Below are 27,218 nucleotides of genomic sequence, written 5' to 3' on the forward strand. Positions count from 1 at the left end.
TGCCATCTCTGGTACACACAAGCCAACTCAGCTTGTCCACTACAGAGGCAGGTCCAGGATGTGTTTGGTGCCAGGAGGAAGGCAAAGTTACGAGGGACAGGGAGGAGTGGAAGAAGGTTACTGCATGGACCTGTAAGAGAAACCCCTCCTTACCCTCTAAAGTACCCTTACAGAATAGGTATGAAGCGCATAATGAGATTGAGACGGCGCCTAGGCAAGCAGTCTTGCCAAGGTCAGATAGACCAATGCATTGCGACAAGACCTGCATTAAGACCAGCACCGAGAAGAAACAATAGCGAGTTATGGTCATCGGCAACTCCCTCCTGTGTGGAACAGAAGTGCCCATTTGCACAGTGGGCCCTTGTTTCAGGGAAGTTTGCTGCCTCCCTGGGGCCCGAATTAGGGATGTCACCAGACAACTGAAAAGCTTAGTACAACCTTCAGACTGCTATCCACTCCTCTTTCATGTGGGTGCTAATGATGTCGCAACAAAATGGCTAAGGTCAATCAAAAGCGATTTCAGGGCCCTGGGAAGAATGCTAAAAAATTCAGGAGCACAAGCAGTGTTTTCCTTAATCCTCTCAGTAATAGAGAAAGACCTTGGAAAAAACAGATGAACCTAAGATATCAACACCTGGCTCCAGGATTGGTGCCTCCACCAAAACTTTCGGTTTTATAACCATGGAAGAGTCTTCGAGGCACAAGGTATGCTGGGGCCTGACAGGATTCACCTGTCCCGAAGGGGAAATCACATCTTTGGGCATAAGCTAGTGGGACTGACCGAGAGAGCTTTAAACTAGAATTGATGAGGGAAGGGGGTACCAACAGGATTGCAGTAGGTAAGCCAAGGGCTGGCATAGCATCGTCTGAGGGTGGCAATGCTAGCGGGAACACTTACACTGCTCCTGGGAGCACGGAGGGCTCAGGAGTGTATCTGAAATGCACGCAGTATGAGAAACAATAAGGATGAACTGGAAGTGTTGGCCAGTTCCCAGAGCTATGCTGTCATTGGTATTAGTGAGACTTGGTGGAATAAGTCCCACAACTGGAGTGCTGGGATGGAGGGCTACAGGTTGTTTAGCAGGGGTAGGCAGGGCAGGCGAGGTGGAGGAGTTGCACTGTATGTAAAGGAGAGGTTTGACTGCACAGCCCTTACAGTAAAGGGATGATGGGGTTGAGAGGGGGATGGAAAACAAGGGACATGTTGCAGTGGGTGTCTACCACTGATCACCCAGCCAGGATGATAGCACTGATGAGTTAGTCTATAGGCAATTAGGAGAAATCTCTGGATCAGTAGACCTTGATCCTTATGGGAGATTTCAACTTCCCATATGTGAAATGGGAATACCATGCTGCTGTGACAAGCAGGTCTTGGAAAGTCTTGGAGTTTGTAGGAGATAATTTCTTGTCACAAGTACTCAGTGAGCCAACTAGTAAAGATGCCGTCCTAGACTTCTTGTCTGTGAATAGAGGACTCATGGGAGATTTGTCACTCCAATCTTCAAAAAGGGCAAGAAGGAGGACATGAGGAACTATAGGCCAGTCAGCTTCACCTCCATCCCCGGAAAGGTGATGGAGCAGTTCATCCTGGAGGCCACCTCCAGGCACGTAGAGGACAAGAAGGTTATCAGAAGTAGTCAACATGGATTCACCAAGGGAAGATCATGCTTGACCAACCTGATAGCCTTCTATGATGGCGTGACTGGCTGGGTCGATGAAGGGAGAGCAGTGGATGTTGTCTCTCGACTTCAGTAAGGCATTCGACACTGTCTCCCATAACATCCTCACAGGCAAGCTAAGGAAGTGTGGGTTGGATGAGTGGACAGTGAGGTGGATTGAGAACTGGCTCAATAACAGAACTCAGAGGGTCGTGATCAATGGAGCAGAGTCTGGATGGAGGCCTGTCACTAGCAGTGTTCTCCAGGGATCTGTGCTGGGTCCAGCCCTGTTCAACATATTCATCAGTGACCTGGACGATGGGATAGAGTGTACCCTCAGCAAGTTTGCTGATGATACCAAGCTGGGAGGAGTAGCTGATACACCAGAAGGCTGCGCTGCCATCCAGCGAGACCTGGACAGGCTGGAGAGCTGGGCCGAGGGGAACCCGATGAAATTCAAGAAGAGCAAGTGTAAGGTCTGCACCTGGGGAGGAACAACCCCATGCACCAGTACAGGTTGGGGGTTGACCTGCTGGAAAGCAGCTCTGCTGAGAAGGACCTGGGAGTGCTGGTGGACAGCAGGTAGATTATGAGCCAGCACTGTGCCCTTGTGGCCAAGAAGGCCAATGGTATCCTGGGATGCATTAAAAGGAGTGTGTCCAGCAGATCGAGAGAGGTTATCCTCCCCCTCTACTCTGCCCTAGTGAGACCACATTTGGAGTACTGTGTCCAGTTTTGGGTGTCCCCCCCCCAGTTTAAAAAGGACAGGGAACTACTTGAGCAAGTCCAGCTGATCCAGATGATCAGGGGACTGGAGCATCTCCCTTACGAGGAAAGGCTGAGAGATTTGGGTTTGTTCAGCCTGGACAAGGGAAGACTGAGGTGGGATTTCATCAATACCTATAAATATCTAAAGGGTGGGTGTCAGGATGACGGGACTAGGCTCTTTTCAATAGTGCCTGATGACAGGACAAGGGGCAATGGGCACAAGTTGGAACACAGGAAGTTCCACCTCAATATGAGAAAAGAACTTCTTTACTGTGAGGGTGACAGAGCAGTGGAACAGGCTGCCCAGGGAGGTTGTGGAGTCTCCTTCCCTGGAGACATTCAAAACCCACCTGGATGCGTCCCTGTGCCCCTTGCTCTAGGTGTCCCTGTTCGAGCAAGGGGGTTGGACAAGATGATCTCCAGAGATCTCTTCCAACCCCTATCATTCTGTGATTCTGTGAGATGTGATGGTAGGTGGCTGTCTTGGCCACAGTGACCATGAAATGGTCGAGTTCAACATTTTCAGTGTAGTGAGAAAGAAGGACAGCAGAGTTGCTACCCTGGATGTCAAGAGAGCAAACTTGAAGGTATTCAGGGAGATACTTAGCAGAGTATTCTGGCAATCTGCTTTTGAGGGCTTAGGAGTCCACGAGTGCTGGTCAGTCTTTAAGAACCACCTTTTAAAAGCACACGAGTAGGCAATCCCATTGTGTCAAAAGTCAAGCAAGTGGGGCAGAAGACCAGCTTGGCTGAACAGGGAATTCCTCTTGGAACTCAGGAGGATAAAGAAATTGTACGATCTCTGGAAGCAAGGTCAGGCTTTGCAGGAAGATTACAGAGCTGTGGTTCGCATATGCAGGGAGAAGACACAGAAGGCCAAAGCTCAGCTAGAGTTGAAACTGGCCAGTGGTGCATCGGGCAACAAGAAAGGCTTTTTAAAGTACATTAATAGCAAGAGGAGGTCTAAGGAAAACATTGGACCAGTACTTCTTGAGGATGGTCACCTGACAAATAGGGATGAAGAAAAAGCGGAGGCATTCAACGCTTTTTTTATTGCCTCAGTCTTTAATAACACTGAGACCTCGGGCTGCCCGGTCCCCTGAGTCAGAGGACTACGAGTGTGGGAACAGTGACTTTCCATTTGCATGCACTGAAATTGTAAGGGAGCAGCTGTATCAGCTGAATGTTCACAAGTCCATGGGGCCTGATGGGATTCATCCCAGAGTACGGAAGGAGCAGGCGGATGTTACAGCAGGACCCATCTCAATCATCTACCAAAGGTCTTGGGAGTCTGGGGAGGTCCCTGCTGACTGGAAGCTAGCCAATGTTATTCCAAGCCACCAGAAGGACGTGAGGGAAGACCCAGGAAAACTACAGACCTGTTAGCCTAACCTCAGTACCTGGAAAAACTATGGAGAAGATCATACTGGGTGCTATTGAAAAGCATTTAAAGGACAGTGCAATCATCAGGCACAGTCAACATGGGCTCACAAAGGGAGAGTCCCGCCTAACTAATTTGATATCCTTCTACAATAAGGTCACCCACCTAGTGGATGAAGGGAAGGCGGTGGTTGTAGTTTTTCTGGATTTTAGTAAGGCTTTTGCTACTTACTGTCCCTCACAGCATCCTTCTGGACAAGTTGTCCAACTGTGGGATGAGCAGGCACACGGTGCACTGGGTGAAGAACTGGCTGAAGGGCAGGGCTGAAAGGGTTGTAGAGAATGGGGCTACATCTGGCTGGTGACCGGTCACCAGCGGTGCTCCTCAGGGCTCAATTCTAGGGCCAGTTCTGTTCAATATTTTTATCAACGATCTGGAGGCAGGAGTTGAATGCACCATTAGCAAGTCTGCTGATGATACCAAACTGGGAGGTGCTGTTGACTCCCTCAAGGGGCAAGAGGCCTTGCAGAGGGATCTAGATAGATTGGAGCATTGGGCTGTGATTAATGGGATGAAATTTAACAAGATTCTGCACCTGGGACAGAGTAACACTGGACACAAGTATAGATTGGGAGAGGAGTGGCTGGAGAGCAGCCCTGCAGAAAGGGATCTGGGGATGGTGGTCAACAGTAGGCTCAACATGAGTCAGCAGTGTGCCCTGGCAGCTAGGAGGGCAAACTGCATTCTGGGGTGCATCAAACACAGCATAAGCAGCCGGTCCAAAGAGGTGATTATCCCACTGTATTCAGCATTGGTGCAGCCTCGCCTTGAGTATTGTGTGCCGTTCTGGGCCCCACAATTTAAGAAGGACGTGAAGGTCCTTGAATGTGTCCAGAGGAGGGCAACAAAGCTGGTGAAAGGGCTGGAAGGCATGTCCTATGAGGAGCGGCTAAGGACGATGGGTTTGTCTAGCTTGGAGAAAAGGAGGTTGAGGGGCGACCTCATTGCTCTCTACAGCTTCCTGAGGAGGGGAAGTGGAGAGGGAGGTGCCGATCTCTTCTCCCTGGTATCCAGTGACAAGACATGTGGGAATGGGTCAAACCTGCGCCAGACGAGGCTTAGACTGGACATTAGGAGGAAGCATTTCTTTACCGAGAGGGTGGTCAAACACTGGAACAGGCTTCCCAGAGAGGTGGTCGATGCCCCGTGCCTGTCAGTGTTTACGAGGCATTTGGACAGCGCCCTTAATAACATGCTTTAACTTTTGGTCAGCCCTGAAGTGATTGGGCAGTTGGACTAGATGATTGTTGTAGGTCCCTTCCAACTGAAATAGTCTTATCTAGTCTATTCTGTTCTGTTCTAAATTTGCATCCCAGTGTTTGAATGTCCCAGCACCCATTGCTCTCAGTATAGTCTTCAAGAGTCTGTCGTATCATTCAGTCTTTCCAGAGGCTTGTGGGAGAATAGGGGATGTGAATGCGATACGCCCAAGTCAATGCCATGTTTCTTGGCCCAGGTGTCTACGAAGTTGTTTTGGAAATGAGTCGCGTTGTCTGACTGAATTCTTTCTGGGGTGCTGTGGTGCCATAGAACTTGTTTTTCAAGACCCAGGATGGTGCTTCTGGCAGTGGTATGGGTCGCAGTGGTATGGGTCACAGGGTATGTTTCCAGCCACCCAGTAGTCACTTCCACCATGGTAAGCACATGGCACCTGTCCTGGTGATATAATCGATCTGCCAGGCCTCCCCATACTGGTATCTCAGCCACCATCCTCTGTGGCAGAGAGGCTTTACCTGCTTGACTTAATTATGGTGCATGTTTCACATTCATGGATAACCTGTGCGATAGTGGTGGTAGTCAGGTCCACCCCTCAGTCATGAGCCCATCTGTATGTTGCATCTCTCCTTAGATGTCCTAATGTTTCATGGGCCCACTGAGCTGTGAATAGCTCACCCTTACATTCCTATTCCAGATCTACCTCAGGCACTCCAATTCTGGCAGTCTGGTCTACCTGCTCATTCTTTTGATGTTCTTGGGTGGCGCAGCTCTTGGGCATGTGAGTATCTTCATGACGTACCTTTATAGCGATGTTTTCTTCCCACGCAGTGATGTCTTGCCACAATGCAGCAGCCCAGATGGGTTTATCTCTGTGCTGCCTGTTGGTCATCTTCCACTGCTGTAGCCACCCCCATAGGGCATTTGCCACCATCCATGAGTCAGTACAGAGATAGAGTGCTGGCCACTTTTCCCATTCGGGAAATATCTAGGGCCAGCTGGATGGCTTTCACTTCTGCAAACTGACTTGACTTGCCTTCTCCTTCGACAATTTCTGTGGCTCGTCGCGTGGAACTCCACACAGCAGCATTCCACCTCCGATAGTTTCCCGCAATACGACAGGACTTGTTGGTAAACAGAACATATTGCCTTTCATTTTCTGGTAATGCGTTACACGGTGGGGCCTCTTGGGCACAAGTCACCTCCTCAGGCGATGCCTCTGAAATCTCTGCCTTCTGGCCAGTTCATGAGCTCTTCCAGGATTCCTGGGCGGTTGGGATTACCCATTCGAGCCCATTGCATGATCAACGGCACCCACTTATTCCACGTCATTTCGGTCGTGTGATGTGTAGAGGGGACTCTTCCTTTGAACATCCAGCATAGCACAGGCAGTCACGGTGCCAAGAGGATCCGTACTTCTGTACTGACTACTAATTAAGTGGCCCGAACCAGTTCATATGCTGCTAGTATCCCCTTTTCAGTCCCAGTGTAGTGGGCCTCGGATTCTCGATACCCCCAGCTCCGACATCCTAGAGGTCTGACATCGAGTCTTTCTGGGTGCTTTCTGCCAGAGGTTCCAGGTGAGGCCATGCTCCCTGGCTGCAGTGTAGAGTGCGTTTCTCACATCTGGTCCTGTCCAGACTGTCCCAAGGGCTACTGCACAAGCCATCTCCTGTTTGATCTGTTTGAAGGCCTGTTGCTGCTTGGGGCCCCAGCTGAAACAGTTACTCAGAGAATCATAGAATGTCCTGAGTTGGAAGGGACCCACAAGGACCATTGAGTCCAACTCCTGTCCCTGCATAGGACAACCCTGAAATTCATACCACGTGTCTGAGGGTCCACTCTGAACCTCGTGACTCAACAGGAGGGTGTTCCTTACCCTTTGTGTCTCCGGTCTCTGTGTGAATCATTCTAACGCAATTTTCCTTTGTATGTTTCTTCCATGCAGTAATTAATAAGGTGAACCTTGCCATCAGACTTATTGAACCTTGGTAAACCACTATTAAACTTTGTTAAATTCCATCAAATTTATTGAACCCTGTCAAATTATTATTTTACCTCAGAAAAAAAAACATATTGCTGCTTCTCTCTTTTGAGTGAGGTGCATTCCACTCATCCACGACGGGAGGGGAAATTTTTTTTTTTTGGATACCTGATAGACCATAAGACCAGTAATTATCCCAGATATATCAATAGTCCATTTGTAAGGGGAACCAATCCTCCAATTGCTGCCATAAATAGCTCAGCTTAATATCATTAAAAGAACAGGACTGTGGCCATGCTTGGTACACATCACCAAAAGTGGTCACTTCTGGCCAAAGTTCCTGACACAGGGCTCGGGCTTTTGATGACCCAGCTATCCCATCAATAAATTTCCAGTGTTGCAACAATTAATCTAACAGTGACCTCTTCACTATACTTTGTCCGCCTCCCATTATTACAAAAAAAACCCCAAACAAAACAAAACCAACCCCCAAAAAACAAAAAACAAGCAAACAAAAATCACCTCTTTACCACCAAATAAGATCCACAGTTCACTGCCCCCATGCCTGAGTATCTCAAGGTGAAATCACCCACAAGCCAACAATGCAGATCGTCAGGGCTTGGGCAGTAGTGACATGTTGGATCAGGTGAGTCAGCTATGTCTCATCTGGGTCGCTAAAACCATCATGAAAATTTTGCAACTGGCCCATGACGAGTAAGGAGAGAGGCCAGGATGCAAAGTATAGAATTACAAGAGTAATTCTTTTATTCATACGCCTGAGGTGTCCCATTCAAATCGGAACACAACAAATGCAGTTTTACACAGGGTTCTTACACCTTTCAAGTGTTCAGATGCAACATGATTTGACCAATCACTACTTAACACACACACGCTCACGTACTACTGTTTTGCAAAGCAACTATAATTCTATGGTGTCATCATCCACCTGCTTCTTTATTGTTCTACATGTCCCTGGAGTCGGTCTTGCTGCAGTTACTTATCTATGATGCCAGATAATGGGAGGGTTTCACAGAGGTGTTAGAGGGGCTAGGATGCTGGCATTATCTCAGTACTTCAGGGGTAATCCTTTATTCTTCAGGGTGCAAGGAAGAGGACAACAGCCCCTAATGAGCTGGGGTCCTTTAGTCATGCTGACTTAACCACGACTATGCAGTAAACAATCTACCCTAAGAAACTTCATACAATTTCATACTGTAAAGACTAATTGATACAATAGTTAGGGAATTAGATTTTCCTGTCAACAGCTTCCCTTTTTTCCCCCTCCATGTGTGTCCATGCACTGGATCTGTCCAGATTATGGAATTAAATTTGCAAAAGTATAATTAATTCAATCCTTATAAAAAGTATTTTTATTTGTAAATGTTTTTACTAATGGTATGAGTCAGATTATTCTCATCTGTTGCTGATCATTGCTGGTCATGATTTTGAGGTTAGGAGAGAGTTTAAGGTGGAAGACTTGTTACTGATCAAAGAAAAATTTCAATGGAAATTATTCCATCTTTTTACACCCCAAGATTTTTTATATCACTACTTTCACACTATCAGAATATTCTGTATAATGCAGCAAAGCAAGTGAAGTTGTTTCTTTTTTAACATTATAATGCTTTTATGAGGAAAGAACGTTTTCAATTTGAACTGCTTTTCTACAGGATGAGGATTTCAAAAGACTTGTCTAATGTGGGGGGGTGGTGTTGTGGTTTAACCGGCAACTCAGCCCCACACAGCTGCTCACTCACTCCCCCACCGGTGGGATAGGGGAAAGAATCAGAAGGCTAAAGCTCGTGGGTTGACATAAGAACAGTTTAATAATTAAAATGAAAACAGCAGCAGCAGCAACAATAATGCAATGGAGAGGAAAACAATGAAAGAGGCGCGAAACCCGGGGGCAGGGGGAAGGGGGAATGAACCACCAAAACAAACCGCACGTGACACAGCCGCTCACGGCCCGCCAACCCGACACTGCCAGTCCCCGAGCTGCAACTGCCCCCCCTGCACAAGAGATCCAGTTCTTAGGAATAAGATTGCAAGATGGCCGTCGTCAGATCCCAATGGATGTGATCAACAAAATAGCAGCCATGTCTCCAACAACTAGCAAAAAGGAAACAAAAGCATTTTTGGGCGTTGTGAGTTTTTGGAGAATGCATATTCCAGATTACAGTCTGATCGTAAGGCCTCTCTATCCAGTGACCTGGAAGAAGAATGATTTCAAATGGGGTCCTGAGCAACGACAAGCCTTTGAACAATTTAAAGAGGAAATAGTTCATGCAGTAGCTCTTGGGCCAGTCTGGGCAGGACAAGATGTAAAAAACGTGCTCTACACCGCAGCTGGGGAGAATGGTCCTACCTGGAGCCTCTGGCAGAAAACACCAGGGGAGACCCGAGGTCGACCCCTAGGGTTTTGGAGTCGGGGATACAGAGGGTCCGAAGCCCGCTATACTCCAGCTGAAAAAGAGATATTGGCAGCATATGAAGGGGTCCGAGCTGCTTCAGAAGTGGTTGGTACTGAACGAAGCACAGCTGCTCCTGGCACCCCGACTGCCGGTGCTGGTCTGGATGTTCAAAGGAAAGGTCCCCTCTACACATCTTGCAACGTGGAGTAAATGGGTTGCACTGATCACCCAGCGGGCTCGAGTAGAAAACTCCAGTTGCCCAGGAATCTTGGAAGTGATCATGGACTGGCCAGAAAGCAAGGATTGTGGAATAGCACCAGAGGAGGAGGTGACACGTGCTGAAGAATCCCCACAAGCTGCCAGAAGATGAGAAGAAATATGCCCTGTTCACTGATGGGTCCTGTCGCCTTGTGGGAAAGCACCGGAGATGGAAGGCTGCTGTATGGAGTCCTACACGACAAGTCGCAGAAACTGCTGAAGGAGAAGGTGAATCGAGCCAGTTTGCAGAGGTAAAGGCTATCCAGCTGGCCTTCGACATCTCTGAACGGGAAAAGTGGCCAGTGCTCTATCTCTATACTGACTCCTGGATGGTGGCAAATGCCCTGTGGGGGTGGTTACCAGCAGTGGAAGCAGAACCGGAAGCGCAGAGGCAAACCCATCTGGGCTGCCGCATTGTGGCAAGATATTGCTGCCTGGGTAGAGAACCTGGTTGTAAAGGTACGTCATGTGGATGCTCACGTCCCCAAGAGTCAGGCCACTGAAGAACATCCAAACAACCAGCAGGTGGATCAGGCTGCCAAGACTGAAGTGGGGAGAAATATGGGGAGGCTTGGCAGATTGATTACATCACACTCCCACAAACCTACCAAGGCAAGCGCCACGTACTTACAATGGTGGAAACAAGGACCGACTGGTTAGAAACATATCCCGTGCCCCATGCCACTGCCCGGAACACTATCCTGGGCCTGGAAAAACAAGTCCTGTGGCGACATGGCACCCCAGAGAGAATTGAGTCAGACAACAGGACTCACTTCTGAAATAGCTTCATAGACACCTGGGCCAACAACCACAGCGCTGAGTGGGTGTATCACATCCTCCATCATGCACCAGCCTCTGGAAAACTTGAACGGTACAATGGACTGTTAAAGACTACACTGAGAGCAATGGGGGGTGGAACATTTAAACACTGGGATACACATTTAGCAAAAGCCACCTGGTTAATCAACACTAGGGGAGCTGCCAATCGAGATGGCCGTGCCCAGTCAGAACCCTTATGTACTGTGGAAGGGGATAGACTCCCTGTAGTGCATGTGAAAAATATGTTGGGGAACAGTCTGGGTTCTTCCTGCGTCGGGCAAAGGCAAACCCATTCGTGGGACTGCTTTTGCGCGAGGACCTGGGTGCATTTGGTGGGTGATGCAGGAGGATGGAGGAGTCCGATGTGTACCCTAAGGGGATTTGATTTTGGGCGAAAACAGCCAATGAACTGACCAGCATAATGCAAACTGCCATGTAATATTGTATGTCATCTCTATGTTGTGTCAATGGTATCATAGTACAAACCTCCCAATCCATGGAAGATGAACTTTGATGAAACAGAAGTGCAGCAGTGATGGAACAAAGACTGACTTGGTATTAAGTGACCCAACACCACACATACCATTTCTCCTGCCCTGAAAGACTGATAGGACAGATGGAGCCCAGAGTCATGCACTGGGTGGACTCAATGGACATTTTTATGGACATTTTACAGGGGAGGTCCATAGGCTAAGGGGATGATGTCTGTGTATTATGTCAAAGGATGGGAAGGGGAGAGGTGCACCAACTGCCCCGGTTAATATACTGATCATGGTGTCACATGGTATGGAATGAACATCCCATTGGCCAGTTGGCGTCAGCTGTCTTGGCTGTGGCCCCGCACCTCCCGGTCTCTTGCCCACGTTGCAGAGCATGGGAAGCTGGAAAGGTTCCTTACTTCTACAGGTGCTACAGTGAAGAGAATTAACCCTTTCTCAGCCAAAACCAGCACATTCTCCACCCCTTATTCTATACCAGCTACACCATGCCCAGGTCCCACACCATCCAATACAACCTTACCAACCACCACCCCTCCCCTTCACATCCTTTGACATAATACACAGACATCATCCCCTTAGTCTATGGACCTCCCCTTTCATGGACAAAACAGGCTTCTCTTGGGGTAATTAATTTAAATTCTTGCCAATCAAAATCAGAGTTGGATAATGAGAAATAAAACCAAATCTAAAACCATCTTCCCTCCACACCTCCCTTCTTCCCATGCTCAACTTTACACCTGACTTCTCTACCTCCTTCCCCCGAGAGGCACAGTGGGATGGGGAACGGGAGTTGCGGTCAGTTGATCACACCGTCTCTCTGTTGCTCCTTCCTCCTCACACTCTTCCCCTGCTCCAGTCTGAGGGTCCCACCCATGGGAGACAGTCCTTCATGAACTGCTCCATCATGGGCCCTTTCCACGGGTGTAGTCATTCAGGAACTGAGTGCTCCAGCATTGGTCCCCGACAAGGCCACAGTTCCTGCCAGGAAACCTGCTCCACTCTGGGCTCCTCTCCATGGGGGCTGCAGTTCTTGCCAGGAGCCTGCTCCAGCACAGGCTCTCCACAGGGTCATAGCTTCCCTCAGGGCACATCCGCCTGCTCTGGCATGGGGTCCTCCATGTGCTGCAGTGGGGGAATGCCTGCCTCACCATGGTCTTCTACATGGGTTGCAGGGGAATCTCTGCTCCGGTGCCTGGAGCACCTCCTTCTTCACTGACCTTTGTGTCTGCATAGTTGTTTCTCTCTCACATATTCTCACTCTTCTCGCCCGACCACTGTTGTGCAGCAATTTTTACCCTTTCTTAAATATGTTATCGCAGAGGCACCACCAGCTCCTCTGACTGGTTCAGCTTTGGCCAGTGGTAGGTCCGTCTTGGAGCTGGCTGGAACTGGTTCCGTCCGACATGGGGGCAGCTTATCTTCTCACAGAAGCCACCCCTGTAGCCCCCCCACCCACTACCAAAACCTTCTCAAGCAAACCCCATACAAGACAACTGTAGGGATCCCCCTGGAACTCCAGAAATCCAGATGGCTTCCGTGCCCTTATACCCTGATGTCTTAAAGGTACACTGTACACCAGTGTCCACCATAACCTTGTACTCCTTTGGGTCTGATGTTCTAGGCTATTGAATCCACATAGTGGAGTAAACACAGTTCTCCCTTTCCTCTTCCTGGCCAGAGTCAGGGCCTCTCTATTCCCAGTCAGAGCATTCCTTACCTCACTCCTGTAATTGCAAACCAGAAGTCCATTCATTAGGAGCAGAAGCAGGATCAGCCCTTCTACTCTGTCTGGGAAATTGCTCACCATCAAACGGAGCAGTCATCTTCCTGGATGGACTCCTTTTGGATGCTGGGTTTTTGTTTTGTTTTGTTTCGTTTCTCTTGTAATTCATGTGCACAAGCTTCTAGGATTGAGGTAGGTGCACCGTCCCAATTCCTCATGTCTTCCCTGTGGTCATGCAGATAGAACCACAGAGTGACCCACAGTTCCCTTTCCCTTGAGCAGAAAAAGGCTGATTCCATACAGCATTCTTGAAAGCTGAGACACCACCCTGTAGGGACAAGGAGGAAGACATTCACTTTGAATTGTTGGACCTGTTGGGACAGTTTTTCCATAGCTGTGACGCAGGCCCATAGTGTCAGGGAGGATGAGAGTTCCTCTTTGAATTGCCAGAGCTAGCAGGCCAGTTTATCCACAGTTGGTGCCTCAATGTCTGTCCAGTCCATTATCACCAGGGTGCTGGTGTACAATGTCAGTGTGTTCCGGTACAAACTTCCACCACATGGCCCATGTGCACTAAATTTCATCCAGATTTTTGGAGGCCTGATTGTTGTCCACGTTTCTGTAGATCATCTCTGCCACCACTAATTCCCTCAGATACTGGGCACCTTGCTCAGTGGTGGTCTACTCGTCTTGGTAGTTTACAACATCTTCCTTTGAGGGGTTACCTTGCCTTCATGCTTGACAGGAGCCACTTTCAGAAGCTGCAGATTATTGCCCCTCTTATGATCCCTTTTCTGATTACCCAGTCCCTAGTTAGGGATCCCAGGTGCTGTGCTTCCTTACCCTCTTAATTCCTGACTGTGGGCCCCAGTATCCCAGCATTGGAACAACCAGCTGATAATTCACTCGCCTGGCTGGTGGTTGTAATCTTTTTGCATATCTTGCAGCTCACTCAGGGATAAGGACCAGGTGGTTTCCACCTCTTTTATGATTTCAATCTCTTCCCCCTCCTGTTCTTGTGACTGCTCTGCTGCAGAACAGGCTGCCTCTTCTGATTCTTCCTCATGTTCCGTCTCAGGAGGAGCCTCTTCCTCCCTTACTAACTGGATCAGCCTCCCACCACAGCAGGATGGGGGAGAAAATCAGAAGAGCAGAAGTGAGAAAAGCTCAGAAGTTGAAATAAAGGCAGTAGAGTAAGTCAAGAGGGGGAAGCAAGTGATGCAAAGTCAGTTGTCAGTCTCTGAGCAACGGTGACTTTGGAAAGACTCCCCCCCACCCCCAATTTTATTGCTGAGCATGACATTATATGGCATAGAATATCCCTTTGGTCATTGGGATCAGCTGTCCCAGCTGTGTCCCCTCCCAACTTCTTGCCCATCTCTAGCCTACTCGCTTTGTGGGGGCAGAGTGAGAAACAGAAAAGCCCTTGATGCTGTGTAAGCACTGGTCAGCACTATAGCTAAAACATTGGTGTGTTATCTACACTGTTTTGGTCACAGATCTAAATCACAGCACCGTAGGGGCTGCTATGAACAAAATGAACTCCAGCCCAGCCATATCCAGTACTCCCGGACTCTTGCACAGATCAAGATTTCAGCACTGTTAGATTTCTGCATTTGTCTTGACTGTAAATGTAATACAGACCAACCCATTTATGATTTCCTCACTTTTTATGTTATGTTTTTATTTGAAGAAAATATTATCCATGTTTATAAAACAAAGTATTTTAAAGCAAAATTCTATTCCTTGTTTTTATTTTAAAATAAGTTATTATTTTTCTGTCGCTGTGAAGAGAGGATTTTTTTTGTTAGAATTTTTACTATGGCAGTGAAATCCAAATAATTTCTAATTGTAAATGTTAAGATACTTTATCCATAGATCTATGGTGATGATTAATTTAATGAAATGAATATAAGTGTACTATGAATAAATAGGAATAAAAAGTAATGTTTCTTTTATAGATTTAAAAAGTTAAAACCATTCCTAAATGCATTCAGATACTTGAAAGTTAATTCCTAGTCATGCAAAAGCACAAGTAATCAAATGACATTGTTAACTAATGTAAAAATAGACAGTGTTCACATAATGCAGAGCACAGGTAATGTTTTCTTATTTTATTTAATAATAAATTATTAAATAAAATATTTGTAGATATTATAATTAAAATTATTATTCAATTCTTGTTTATTTAATATTTTTCTTACTATGTAGTTTAGAGCCATTTGTCTTCTGTAATATGAAACTGTTTCACTTTTTAATCATAGAATCATAGAATAGCTTGGGTTGAAAGGGACCTTTAAAAGTCATCTAGTCCAAACCCCCCCTGCAACGAGCATCTTCAACTAGACCAGGTTTCTCAGAGCCCCATTCAACCTGACCTTGAATGTTTCCAGGGATCAGGCATCTCCAACCTCTCTGGACAACCTGTTCCAGTGTTTCACCACCCTCATCATAAAAAATTTCTTCCTTGTATCTAGTCTGAATCTACCCTCTTTTAGTTTAAAACTATTACCCCTTGTCCTATTGCTACAGGCCCTGGTAAAAAGCCTCTCTCCATCTTTCTCATAAGCCCCCTTTAAGTATTGAAAGGCCGCAATATGGTCTCCCTGTAGCCTTCTCTTCTCCAGGCTGAACAACCCCAACTCCCTCAGCCTTTCCTAATAGGAGAGGTGTTGATCATTTTTGTGGCCTTCAAATGGACCTGCTCCAACAGGTCTTTCCTGTACTGAGGACCCCAGAGCTGGATGCCATAATCCAGGTGGGGTCTCACTAGAGCAGAGTAGAGGGGCAGAATCACCTTCCTCGACCTCCTGGCCATGCAAATCTTGTAAGATACTCAGTCATATGGAGATTTTCTTGATGTTTTTGCCTTCCCCTTATCATCTTCAGCTAAGTAAAGCTCAGCATTACTCCTACTGCTGTGCTTTGTTACTTTGTGTTCACATAGCAAAAAGTATAATTTGTCTTCATTCAGTGATGCTGGAGAGAACTGGAAGAGTAAAAGTGAGGAAACTCCTGGGTTGAGATAAAGACAGTTTAATAGGCAAAGCAAAAGCCGCGTGTGCAAGCAAAGCAAAACAAGGAATTCAATCACTACTTCCCATTGGCAGGCAGGCGTTCAGCCGTCTCCAGGAAAGCAGGGCTCCATCAAGCGTAATGGTTACTTGGGAAGACAAACGCCATTACTCCAAATGTCCCCCCTTCCTTCTTCTTCCCCAGCTTTATATGCTGAGCATGATGTCATATGGTATGGAATATCCCTTTGGTCAGTTGGAGTCAGCTGTCCCAGCTGTGTCCCCTCCCAGCTTCTTGTGCACCCAGCAGAGCATGGGAAGCTGAAAAAGTGCTTGACTAGAGTAAACGCTACGTAGCAACAACTAAAACATCTCTGCATTATCACCACTGTTTTTAGCACAAATCCAAAACACAGCCCCATACAAGCTACTATGAAGAAAATTAACTCTATCCCAGCTGAAACCAGGACATTTGCTTTACAAATAAATATCTAATTTATATCTTACTATTTGTAACTCCACTAAGTGTTGGTGTTTAGGATGGTTTTCCCACAGCTTATTATCCTGCATGTTTTAAAAATTCATTCTGTTCTTTGTTTCTAAAATGTCTAGATTTTATTGTGTTTCTATTACAATTTACAAATGTATTCTTTGGCATTTGCAGCTTTTTAAAAAGTTTATGTTATTTCCATTTTCAGATTATAAAAATGTTAAATAAGGCTGGTTGTAACGCTGATCCTTGCAGTGTCCACTAGATTCACAAAGCCTTTCCACTTTTAGTATAGCACTGTAAATACTATTCAGGTAAAATGATCAAAATTGTTTTTTTAAACCATGCATTAATTTTTTAAGCTATCCATCATACAAAAATAAATCCTATTTAATCAGTTCAGTGTTTTGTTTCTGTCTTGATATTATTGGGTTAATTATTTTCTGCCCACTTTTAAAGTCAAATAATGTCAATTTATTAGCAAGCTGGTAGAGGGCTAGATATATCACTTATCAAATTCACTTGTGTCACAGATTCATAATGCATCCTGTGCTCCACAGTACAACTTACATGGAATATATGTATCCTGTAAAGTTTGGGTTTTTAACTTTCCATTTACTAACCACAGAATGATTGCAGTGGGAACTGTCGATATAGCTATAAAAGACTTGCATCAGAAATGTCTAGAAAATCCTAGAGAAACCAAAGAAGCAGTATGTAATTTTCTTTTTACTAACCCTGTAAATTCTTTGAAATCTGTAGGAACAGAAAATATTCAGAGGCTGTGCATAGGCAAATTTCCCAAATCATCATAGTAACTGAAAATAATTGAAAACATTCAGGATTTTATACCTTCAAAACACTCTGCAAATATAAATCTTTCAAATCTCTGTAAGGCAAGTAGAAGTCTAACATTTAAGATGAAATAATTTGCTACAAACCTGCATAGAATGTCAGTTTCAGAAATAGGGAAATTGTGCAAGTTTACTGAAATGTTTTTCTATACCTGGGCTTGTACTGTGTGACAGTCTAATATTATATCCAAATTAGTGTCAGTTTTATTAAAAACCCAACTACCCATTATATTTTCAGTGTTTGCAATCATGCCTGGTTTTTATTGTCAAGAACATTTGTGGAATTACCACATGAACGAAGTAGCTCTATTTTGCATTCAGCTATATTTGGAATGAACTCTTCTCACTGTCATTCTGTACAATAAGTATAAGGAATTTTAAAAAAAAAAATCAAACATGAAAATACATTCATTTCAGGTAAGGGTGATGAGGATTCAACAAATAGAGAAGGACATTCTTTGTATACGACAGTTCCTGCAACCACAAGCAGCTGAAGCAGAGGTTAGTGAGCAATTTCTTGCCTTCTTTTGATCAGAATATGTATCTTTTTTAAAAAAAAAGAATCTACTTAAATGAGTATATTGGTGGGCAGCATTATTTGTATCAGCAAGTGATGTCATGGTTCATAAATCAGTCAATATTCATAAGCTGTAGCTGCCCCGGGAATAAAACTTGGTAGCGTGTTACTTGCTCTGTTAGCAATGAACTGAGGGTGGAAAACTTGGAATACTCTTTATGCTACTGTTGAATTTTAATCAATAATTATATATCAGTTAAAAGTTTAACTAGCAATTTCAATGAAAAGGTCAAGGTGCAATGTATTATAAAGGCTGAGCGTTGGGTTTAGCAAATAATTATAACAGTTTTGCATGTATTTCTAGACATGAATCTCTGATAAGCAGCTTCATGGTTTGCTTATCTTTTGAGATAAGAAAAAAATAGAGAATACAGTTTCTGTCAGACTTCATTAGAGAAGACTTGTATGTTTTTAGTGTTTAAGTATTGGGTTCTATATTAAGAAGTACAGGATAATGTTTCCTGTAAATGGCAAAGTCCATAATAATAGTTGTCATTAACAAAACCTGCACTCACAGTGGAAATTCATTTACAAGCTCAAATCTTTCTCATACTTGTAAATTAACTATAAATTGTATGTTGGACCTGAATCACAGAATCACACAATGGTAAGGATTGGAAGGGACCTCTGGAGATCATTTTGTCCAACCCCCCTGCTCGAGCAGTGACACCTAGAGCAAGGGGCACAGGAACACATACAGGCGGGTTTTGAATGTCTCCAGGGAAAGAGACTCCACAGCCTCCCTGGGCAGCCTGTCCCACTGCTCTGTCACCCTCACAGTAAAGAAGTTCTTTTCTCATATTGAGGTGGAACTTCCTGTGTTCCAACTTGTGCCCATTGCCCCTTGTCCTGTCATCAGGCACTATTGAAAAGAGCCTAGTCCCGTCATCCTGACACCCACCCTTTAGATATTTATAGGTATTGATGAAATCCCACCTCAGTCTTCCCTTGTCCAGGCTGAACAAACCCAAATCTCTCAGCCTTTCCTCGTAAGGGAGATGCTCCAGTCCCCTGATCATCTGGATCAGCTGGACTTGCTCAAGTAGTTCCCTGTCCTTTTTAAACTGGGGGGGGGACACCCAAAACTGGACACAGTACTCCAAATGTGGTCTCACTAGGGCAGAGTAGAGGGGGAGGATAACCTCTCTCGATCTGCTGGCCACACTCCTTTTAATGCATCCCAGGATACTGTTGGCCTTCTTGGCCACAAGGGCACATTTCTGGCTCATGGTCAGCTTGCTGTCCACCAGCACTCCCAGGTCCTTCTCAGCAGAGCTGCTTTCCAGTAGTTCAGCCCCCAGCCTGTACTGGTGCATGGGGTTGTTCCTCCCCAGGTGCAGGACCTTGCACTTGCTTTTGTTGAATTTCATCGGGTTCCCCTCGGCCCAATTCTCCAGCCTGTCCAGGTTGCTTTTACTGTTTTTCTTTGCCCAAAATAACTACTGTGAAAGTTCAGGGCAGCTTCTGTATTATCAGGAGATTGAGATTTTCTCACTGTAGAAAATAAATTATTTCACAGTTCCATTCTTTGGGGGGGAAATCTGGTATTATAAGTGAATCTGACAGTAGTGTGTATAATTAAAGTTGTTCAGTCTTTTGACATGTTAGCCAGTCCAGCTGCAATTCTGTTTGATTTATGCCCTTGATTGCTGCTTTTAAAAATCTCTAAACATTTTGGAGAATTAAATTATCAGTTTCTTTTCCTAACCTTTTCATTTAATTCTGTCAGCATACTTATATTTGCTAAAATATGGATTTGATTTTTTGAAGGAAGTGACTTTTGCATTCATAGTAAAATGTTTCCTAGTTTGGTTTGTATAAGTCTCCTAAAATTGGAGTAGCAGACTTGCACAGTTGCATTAAGGAACTGAATTAAATTACAATAGCATTGGGTTTGTGGTCCAAAAAGTAATGGAGTCTGGACGTTATAAAGGAAAGCTTTATTGAGGCAGTAGGAAAGATGAACAACACCACACCCATACGGTGACTCACCCAATCACTGACAGCAAGCACAGGATCATAAGCAATGCCCTGGCTCCAGTGAACTGCCAGGGACACTTGGCGTCTGGGTCACCTGGCAGCAACAGCCAATCATGGAAATGCCTTTTGACTGTGGGAAAATTCATAATGCCTTTTGTCTCCACCAATGGCAGTGTGATTTGAGAGAATTGTACCTTACGTGAATGATGTGGGTGGCATCCTGCCTCTGCTGCCAATGTTGGCAGTCTCTCTATGCTGCCAATTCTGGTCAAGGGCAGTGTGTCACTTCCACCCCTTGACTCTCTCAAATCATCACTTGACATGGAGTTATAGGCTAGGGTGTTATTTTTGCGGGTCGATAGATATATAAAAAGATAGGTGAGTGTCATGGTTTCAGCTGGGATAGAGTTAATTTTCTTTATAGTAGCTTGTATGGGGCTGTTTTGGATTTGTGCTAAAAACAGTGTTGATAATGTGGAGATATATTAGTTGTTGCTAAGTAGTGCTTACAGTAGTCAAGGACTTTTCCAGCTTCCCATGCTCTGCCAGGTGCACAAGAAGCTGGGAGGGGAGGGGACACAGCTGGGACAGCTGATCCAAACTGACCAAAGGAATTTTCCATATCATATGATGTCGTGCCCAGTATATTAACTGGGGGGAGTTGGCCATGGAAGGAGTGATCGTGTCTCAGGGGCTGGCGGCATCAGTCGGCAGGTGGTGAGCAGTTGCATCACTTGGGTTATTTTTCCCCTGTGTTTCACCTCTCTCTCTCTTGTTTTTTACCTCTTCTTCATCATCATCATCATCGTCATCATCGTCATCACTGTCATCATCATCATCATTATTACTATTACTGTTTTATTTTAATTATTAAACTGTTCTTAACTCACGAGTTTTCTTACTTTTGCTTTTCCGATCCTCCCCTCCATCCCACAGGGGTGGGGGGAGTGAGCGAGCAGCTGCGTGGTGTTTAGTTGCTGACTGGGGCTAAAACACAACAGTCCTTTTTGGTGCCCAATGTGGGGCATGTAGGGTTGAGATAATAACAGTTGCTGGTCACAACATTGACACATCTGTCCTCAATATTGGTTTTTCAGATCTGCACCATGCTCTTCTTTTTGCTGTATGTGTTAAAGATTAGTGTTGGTTTTTGTAGTTTGCTGTGCTCTGCAGTGATTAGTGATGTTTTGCCTAGGAGTTTTGTTATTAAAACACTGGCCTTGCCCGTTATCGGTTATTTGGGTCTTGCATGGAAGCCATTACTGTACTTCAGCTACCACCTCATGGAGACAATTAGCAATTATACCTCCTCCTGTGAGAGGTTTTTTATGGAGGAAATACAGAATGGCACCTTAGCTACCATCTTCTATAATGTCTCCTCCTTCATTACAATAACTTTTCAGTATCTTGAACATCCTTGGGTAGTTAAGATACATCGACTGGTATTTCTTGGGAATATTGTTTCAGTTTTGTCTAAGGTTAATAAGCAATTTAAGAATATCATCCAGAGATCTGCCCCAAGGCTTGATAATTATGAGTGGCAGGGTATGTGGGATAGTATGGGCAAATACCTAGGACGGTGGGCACCCCCAGTGATTTGGGACTTCACCCCTGAACAAGTGCAGAATCCTGAAAACCTAGTAGAATATTTGGAGAAAGGATGTTGTTACGCTGGGAACTCCAGAGAGACACAGATCACTGCAATGTACTGGGGCCTGGCCCATGCCTATTGAGCCCTGTTTAACACTATTCAGTCCTCCCAAGGGGAAGAGATGGTCTCTGGATCTAAAAAGACAAAGGAAAAATAAAAGCGACAGGCAGTGCGGCCACTCTAACCCTGGTGACAGGTATTGCAGCTGCTCAAACCCCAGTGACAGGCACTGCAGCTGAACCAGTCAAACCAATCCGTGCCGGTATCAGTCACCCCTATACACAGGAAGTAATCTTGGAAGAGAAAGTCAACTCAGTTATAAAGAGATGATGAAAGAATAGGGCTATCACAAGAACAGGAGGAGGAAGAGGCAGAACTCATAAATGAGATGGAAACCACCCAATCCCTATCTCTGAGTTAGCTGCAAGATATGCAAAAAGATTTCATCCCTCGTCTAGGTGAGCACATTGCCACCTGGCTGCTCCGATGCTGGGATAAGGGGGCCAGTAGCATGGAATTAGAGGGTAAGGAAGCCAAACAACTGGGATCCCTTTCTAGTGAAGGGGGCATTGACAAAGCGATTGGAAAAGGGGCACAAGCCCTCAGCCTCTGGAGATGGTTCCTGTCTGGTGTGAAAGAAAGGTATCCCTTCAAGGAAGATGTTATATATTGCCCAGGGAAATGGACCACCATGGAGAAAGGTATCCAGTACCCGAGGGTATTAGCTGTGCTTGAGATGATTTATGGTGACCTGGAAAATGAACAGTCACTCAAACATCCAGACAAAGCCCAGTGCGCATGACCTATGTGGCAGATGTCTGCACGGAGCACACCATTGTTGCATGCAAACTCATTGGCAATACTGACCTGGAAAGATGAAGAGGCACCAACAGTGGGGGATGTGCTTGAACAGAATCCAGGATTATAAAGCAAATATGTTTTCCTCCCTCATCTCTGCTGTGGGGAAATAGTCTCAGAAGGTTCAGCAACTAGAAAAAGATATGTCCTACTCCCCACCTCTACGGAGTAGAGTCTCAGCTTTTAGGGATAAGCATCACTCTGTTCAAGAGTGGATACACACCACAGGGCCACCCTATGGTTTTACCTGTGGGACCACGGAGAGGACATGAGGAAGTGGGATGGAAAACCTACCTCGACCCCACAGGCATGGGTACACGAGCCGCAAGGGAAAACAGTCACTCAGGGGGGGTTCTTCAAGGAAGGATGCTGCTCCAGTTTCCAGTGAGCAGTTCCCCAGACAGAGGAGTAGAAGCACTGATTTTATTTCTGAGCTTAATAGAGGGAACTTGGATTCACATTTACAGGAAGTGAGTTGTGACTGCCATGATCAGGACTAGAGGGGCCCTGCCTCCAGCCAGGTGGAGGAAAGGGATAACCGGGTTTACTGGACTGTGTGGATCCGATGGCCTGGCACATCCGACCCACAGGAGTATAAGGCTCTAGTGGACACTGGTGCACAGTGCACCCTAATGCCATCAAACTATATAGGGGCAGAACCCATCAGCATTGCTGGAGTGACAGGGGGATCCCAAGAGCTAACTGTATTGGAGGCCGAAGTGAGCCTCACCGGGAATGAGTGGCAAAAGCACCCCATTGTGACTGGCCCAGAGGCTCCGTGCATCCTTGGCATAGACTACCTCAGGAGAGGGTATTTCAAGGACCCCAAAAGGGTACAGGTGGGGTTTTGGTGTAGCTGCCTTGGAGATGGAGGAAATTAAACAGCTGTCTACCTTGCCCGGTCTCTCGAAGGACCCTTCTGTTGTGGGGTTGCTGAGGGACAAAGAACAACAGGTGCTGATTGCTGCCACAACCAACTGACACTCCCTGATTCCCATCCATAAGCTCATTCATTGACCGGAGATCCAACTGAGTGCTGCCGTGCCAGATATGCTAGAGCTTTAATACAAATTGGAGTCAAAGGCAGCCAAGTGGTACGCCACAATTGATATCACTAATGCATTCTTCTCAATCCCTCTGGCAGCAGAGTGCAGGCCACAGATTGCTGGAAACGACTGCCCCAGGGGTGGAAACACAGTCCTGCCATTTGTCATGGACTGATCTAGAATGCACTGGAAGAGGGTGGAGCTCCAGAAAAAACTTCAATACATTGATGACATCATTGTGTGGGGCAACACAGCAGAAGAAGATTTTGAGAAAGGGAAGAAAATAGTCCAAATCCTACTGAAAGCTGGTTTAGCCATAAAACAAAGTAAGTTCAAGGGACTTGCGCAGAAGATACAGTTCTTAGGAATAAAATGGCGAGATGGATGTTGTCAGATCCCAATGAACGTGATCAACAAAATAGCAGCCATGTCTCCAACAACTAGCAAAAAGGAAACACAAGCTTTATTATGTGTTGTGGGTTTTTGGAGAATGCATATTCCAGATTATAGTCTGATCGTAAGACCTCTCTATCAAGTGACCCAGGAGAAGATTGATTTCAAATGGGGCCCTGAGCAATGACATGCCTTTGAACAATTTAAAGAGGAAATAGTCCATGCAGTAGCACTTGGGCCAGTCTGGGCAGAATAAGATGTAAAAAATGTGCTCTACACCGCAGCTGGGGAGAATGGCCTTACCTGGAGCCTCTGGAAGAAAGCACCAGGGGAGACCAGAGGTCGACCCCTAGGGTTTTGGAGTCGGGGATACAGAGGGTCTGAAGTATGCTATACTCCAACTGAAAAAGAGATATTGGCAGCATATGAAGGGGTTTGAGCTGCTTCAGAAGTGGTTGGTACTGAAGCACAGCTGCTCCTGGCACCCCGACTGCCGGTGCTGGTCTGGATGTTCAAAGGAAAGGTCCCCTCTACACATCTTGCAATGTGGAGTAAATGGGTTGCACTGATCACCCAGCAGGCTCGAGTAGAAAACCCCAGTTGCCCAGGAATCTTAGAAGTGATCATGGACTGTCCAGAAGGGAAGGATTTTGGATTATCACCAGAGGAGGAGGTGACGTGCTGAAGAGGACCCACTGTATAACCAACTGCCAGAAAATGAGAAGAAATATGCCCTGTTCACTGATGGGTCCTGTCGCCTTGTGGGAAAGCACTGGAGATGGAAGGCTGCTGTATGGAGTCCTACACGACAAGTCGCAGAAACTGCTGAAGGAGAAGGTGAATCAAGCCAGTTTGCAGAGGTAAAGGCCATTCAGCTTTCTGTGGACATTGCTGAATGGGAAAAGTGGCCAATGCTCTGTCTATACCGAATCATGTATGGTGGCAAATGCCCTGTGGGGGTGGTTACAGTAGTGGAGTCAGAGCAACTGGCAGTGCAGAGGCAAACCCATAGATATTGCTGCCCAGGTAGAGAACCTGGTTGTGAAAGTATGTCATGTGGATTCTCATGTCCCCAAGAGTTGGGCCACTGAAGAACATCGAAACAACCAGCTGGTGGATCAGGCTGCCAAGACTGAAGTGGCTCAGGTGGAGCTGGACTGGTAAGATAAGGGCCCACCATGACACCTCAGGCCATCAAGGGAGAGATACAACATACAGATGGGCTCGTGTTCGAGGGGTGGACTTGGCCATGGACGCTATTGCACAGTTTATCCATGAATGTGAAACATGCGCTGCAATCAAGCAAGCCGAGCAGGTATACCTCTGTGGTATGGGGGACGATTGCTGAAATATAAATATGGAGAGGCCCGTCCGATTGATTACATCACACTCCCACAAACCCACCAAGGCAAACGCCATGTGCTTACAATGGTGGAAGCAACCACCAGATGGCTGGAAACATATCCCATGCCCCATGCCACCTCCCGGAACACTATCCTGGGCCTGGAAAAACAAGTCCTGTGTTAACGTGGCACCCCAGAGAGAATTGAGTCAGACAATGGAACTAGTTTCTGAAACAACCTCATAGACACCTGGGCCAAAGAGCATGGTATTGAATGGGTGTATCACATCCCCTCTCACGCACCAGCCTCTGGGAAAATCAAACAATAGAATGGACTGTTAAAGACTACACTGAGAGCAAGGGGTGGTGGGACATTTATACACTGGGATACACATTTAGCAAAAGCCACCTGGCTATTTAACACTAGGGGATCTGCCTGTCAAGCTGGCCCTGCCCAATCAGAAATCTTACATACTGTGGAAAGGGATAAAGTCCCTGTAGTGCATGTAAAAATATGTTAGGGAAAATAGCCTGATTTATTCCTGTCTCGGACAAAGGCAAACCCACTCGTGGAATTGCTTTTGCTCGAGGACCTGGGTGCACTTGTTGGGTGATGCGGGAGGATGGAGGAGTCCGGTGTGTACCTTAAGGGGATTTGATTTTGGGTGAAAAAAGCCAGTTAACTGAATGGTATGATGTTATTTGCTATATAATATTGTATGTCATCTCTTCTGTGGTTGTTATATGCCATATCAATGATAAATACTGTAGGAATCTTCCATATTAATAGAGAATGAACTATGATTAAAGCGAGCCAAGTGCAGCAGTGGTGGAACAAGGACTGGCTTCACTCTGCAACAATGCAACACCACAGACACACCATCTCTCCTGCCCTGAAAGACTGTTGTTATAGATGGAGCCTAAAGTCATGGACTAAATTAACTCAATGGACATTTTATGGATATTTTACAGACATTTTACAGGGGTGGTTCATAGACTAAGGAGTGATATCTGTGTATTATATCTAAGGATGGGAAGGTGGGTGGTTAATGAGGTTGTATTGGATAGCATGAGATCTGAGCATGACGTAAATAGTATGGAATAAGTGGTGGATACTGTCATGGTTTTGGCTGGGATAGTTAGTTTTCTTCATCGTAGCTAGTATGGGGGCTATGTTTTGGATTTGTGCTAAAAACAGTGCTGATAATGTGGAGATGTTTTAGTTGGTTCCAAGTAGTGCTTATACTAGTCGGGGACTGTTCCAGCTTCCCATGCTCTGCCAAGGGCACAAGAAGCCGGGAGGAGAGGGGGCACAGCCAAGACAGGTGATCCAAACTGGCCAAAGGGATATTCCATATCATATGACGTCATGCTCAGTATATTAACTGGTGGGAGTTGGCCTGGGGAAGCAGCAATCGCAGCTCGGGGAGTGGTGGCTTTGGTTGCCAGGTGGTGAGCGGTTCTATCACTTGCTTTTTTTTTTCCCCTGGATTTTGCCTCTCTCTCTCTCTCATTATTTTCCTTTTCATTACATGATATTTATTATTTATTACTATTACTATTTTATTTGAATTATTAAACTGTTCTTATCTCAACCCACAAGTTTTCTTACTTTTACTCTTCCGATTCTCTCCCCCATCCCACTGGGGTGGGGGCAGTGAGTGAGTGGCTGTGTGGTACTTAGTTGCTGACTGGGACTAAACCACAACAGTGAGTTTGGTGTTCCGACACCTGCAGGGTATAAGTTACATAGTCAGAGGTTGAAAGCTGTTACATCACAAGATGGGTTCTATAGAATCACCTCTATCTAGTATCAGTTGTGTGGGCATCCGGGAGGTGATTACTACATCATCTTCCTACTTGCTACGAGAGAGCCTGCAAAGAGAGTACACTTCAGGGTTAGCATCCAATTATATCTAGTGGCCCCTCAACCTGGGTCGGGGAGTGGCTTGACAACGACTGGGAAAATGCTTTACAGCACAGTCTACAACCCCATCCGCTGATACAAAACAAAACATAAACAATTACAATAAGCAAGATAATTACAAAAGATACAGCTAAAATCTTTTGAAAGCAACCCTGAGATCTCGGAACCAAGAGGTGAGCCCTGACCACAATTTGCCAGTTCCCCACTTGGTATTTTCACTTGTCACCTGATGCAAGGCTTTAGTTGTTCCTGGATTTTCTTAAGGTTGGTCTCAATGTGTTGATCTTGCTTCACATAGACACAGCAGGT

At 45.8% G+C, this 27,218-nt stretch overlaps 1 protein-coding gene across 10 annotated transcripts in view; it reads left to right on the top strand.

Moving 5' to 3' along the window:
- The window catches only part of LOC135310824 (adenomatous polyposis coli protein-like), a 129,605-nt gene that overhangs the window by 45,978 nt on the left and 56,409 nt on the right, over positions 1-27,218 (top strand). For all 10 annotated transcript variants that reach the window (XM_064439853.1, XM_064439848.1, XM_064439856.1 and 7 more), the window contains one exon: positions 17,553-17,636. In XM_064439853.1, the coding sequence (XP_064295923.1) occupies positions 17,553-17,636 (84 nt within the window). The remainder of the gene's footprint in view (positions 1-17,552; positions 17,637-27,218) is intronic.

Source organism: Phalacrocorax carbo, assembly GCF_963921805.1.
Source record: "Phalacrocorax carbo chromosome W unlocalized genomic scaffold, bPhaCar2.1 SUPER_W_unloc_11, whole genome shotgun sequence".
In the NCBI taxonomy this organism is placed as follows: domain Eukaryota; kingdom Metazoa; phylum Chordata; class Aves; order Suliformes; family Phalacrocoracidae; genus Phalacrocorax; species Phalacrocorax carbo.